The sequence below is a fragment of the Hypoxylon trugodes genome, assembly GCF_022578975.1.
Source record: "Hypoxylon trugodes strain CBS 135444 unplaced genomic scaffold F4822scaffold_51, whole genome shotgun sequence".
In the NCBI taxonomy this organism is placed as follows: Eukaryota; Fungi; Ascomycota; class Sordariomycetes; order Xylariales; family Hypoxylaceae; genus Hypoxylon; species Hypoxylon trugodes.
The window spans coordinates 1-913 of record NW_026250066.1 but is presented as its reverse complement, the minus strand read 5'-3'; the positions used below and the strand labels follow the sequence as shown (position 1 = coordinate 913).

Below are 913 nucleotides of genomic sequence, written 5' to 3'. Positions count from 1 at the left end.
AAAGCGCTCAAGAGGTGATTATGCAGAGTGTACAGACTGGATGCTAAAACATGGGGGTTAAGTGTTACTTGGTCGCTTCCTCGCTATGCACCTAGTCTATGGCCCGAGTCTCCCGTGATCTTTAAATGATACCTCATTGTCCCTGTAATATCCCCCACCTACCCCATGTTTCGATAATACTATATCTGTATTAGAGCATTTTCCCGGGGTCCTTGCTTCCATAGAGACAGAAGCAAAGCAGAAGGATTTATATAGCTATGGGTGTTGTTGTAAGAGGAAGACGAAATCTCTCCCGCCTTCAAACATAGTGCTGGCTGAGATAAATATATTCTACAACTAATTACCTCTTTGCTTCGCAACCTTCATGGTAACAAATAAGGATTTAATTCTCTGGTACCTAGCTATCCCGGTGTCTTGTAATCTGATATGTTCGTATAAATGTGCGCGTGTCAAGGAAATATACAGGGGTGATGGAAAGGAGGGTTACTGAAGCTATCTCAGTTATGTCCGTCTCTAAGGGCGGTGCCGTAACCTCGGCCTCTACTTAGTTACGGTCTAACTAAGGATCTCTGTTTTTCTGCATGGGCTTCCTAAGAGCCAACAAGCGATATTCACGAGTTCCTCCAAGTTCTCCTGTTCGTTTCCATCGATATTGATAATACGTGACTTTCGCACGAAGACGCACTCCTTGTCGCCATCAACATAGCCTTGAACAATCCTAACATGTATGCCTGAAGCTGACACGACAGTGACCTTAAGTTACATAAGTAAAACGTAAAACAGGGAATTTCGAATATAGAGGCGCGGGGTATAGAAACTCACGGGAGCTATCTTATGATCCCGGTATTCTTCTCGTCTCAGGTTTGCCCCACCCATCCGCAGAATGCACCGAAGCTCGCTGAGCAAGAGCTTG

At 44.9% G+C, this 913-nt stretch overlaps 1 protein-coding gene across 1 annotated transcript; it reads right to left on the bottom strand.

The window, feature by feature from the left end:
• Positions 1-242: 242 nt before the first annotated feature.
• F4822DRAFT_273660 (uncharacterized protein) lies at positions 243-913 on the bottom strand. Its single transcript, XM_051454752.1, has 2 exons — positions 823-913; positions 243-753 (listed from the first exon to the last, which is right to left on the bottom strand). The coding sequence occupies exons 1-2, from the start codon at positions 874-876 to the stop codon at positions 556-558; spliced, it is 252 nt and encodes an 83-aa protein (XP_051308277.1). The 5' UTR covers positions 877-913; the 3' UTR covers positions 243-555.

What these genes read in the sequence shown, in the direction of transcription:
- F4822DRAFT_273660 (XM_051454752.1), bottom strand. Translation starts at nt 876, where the DNA reads ATGGGTGGGGCAAACCTGAGACGAGAAGAATACCGGGATCATAAGATA. An exon ending in GGGATCATAAGATAGCTCCC is followed by an intron (nt 754 to 822) that starts GTGAGTTTCTAT and finishes ATGTAACTTAAG; the next exon opens with GTCACTGTCGTGTCAGCTTC.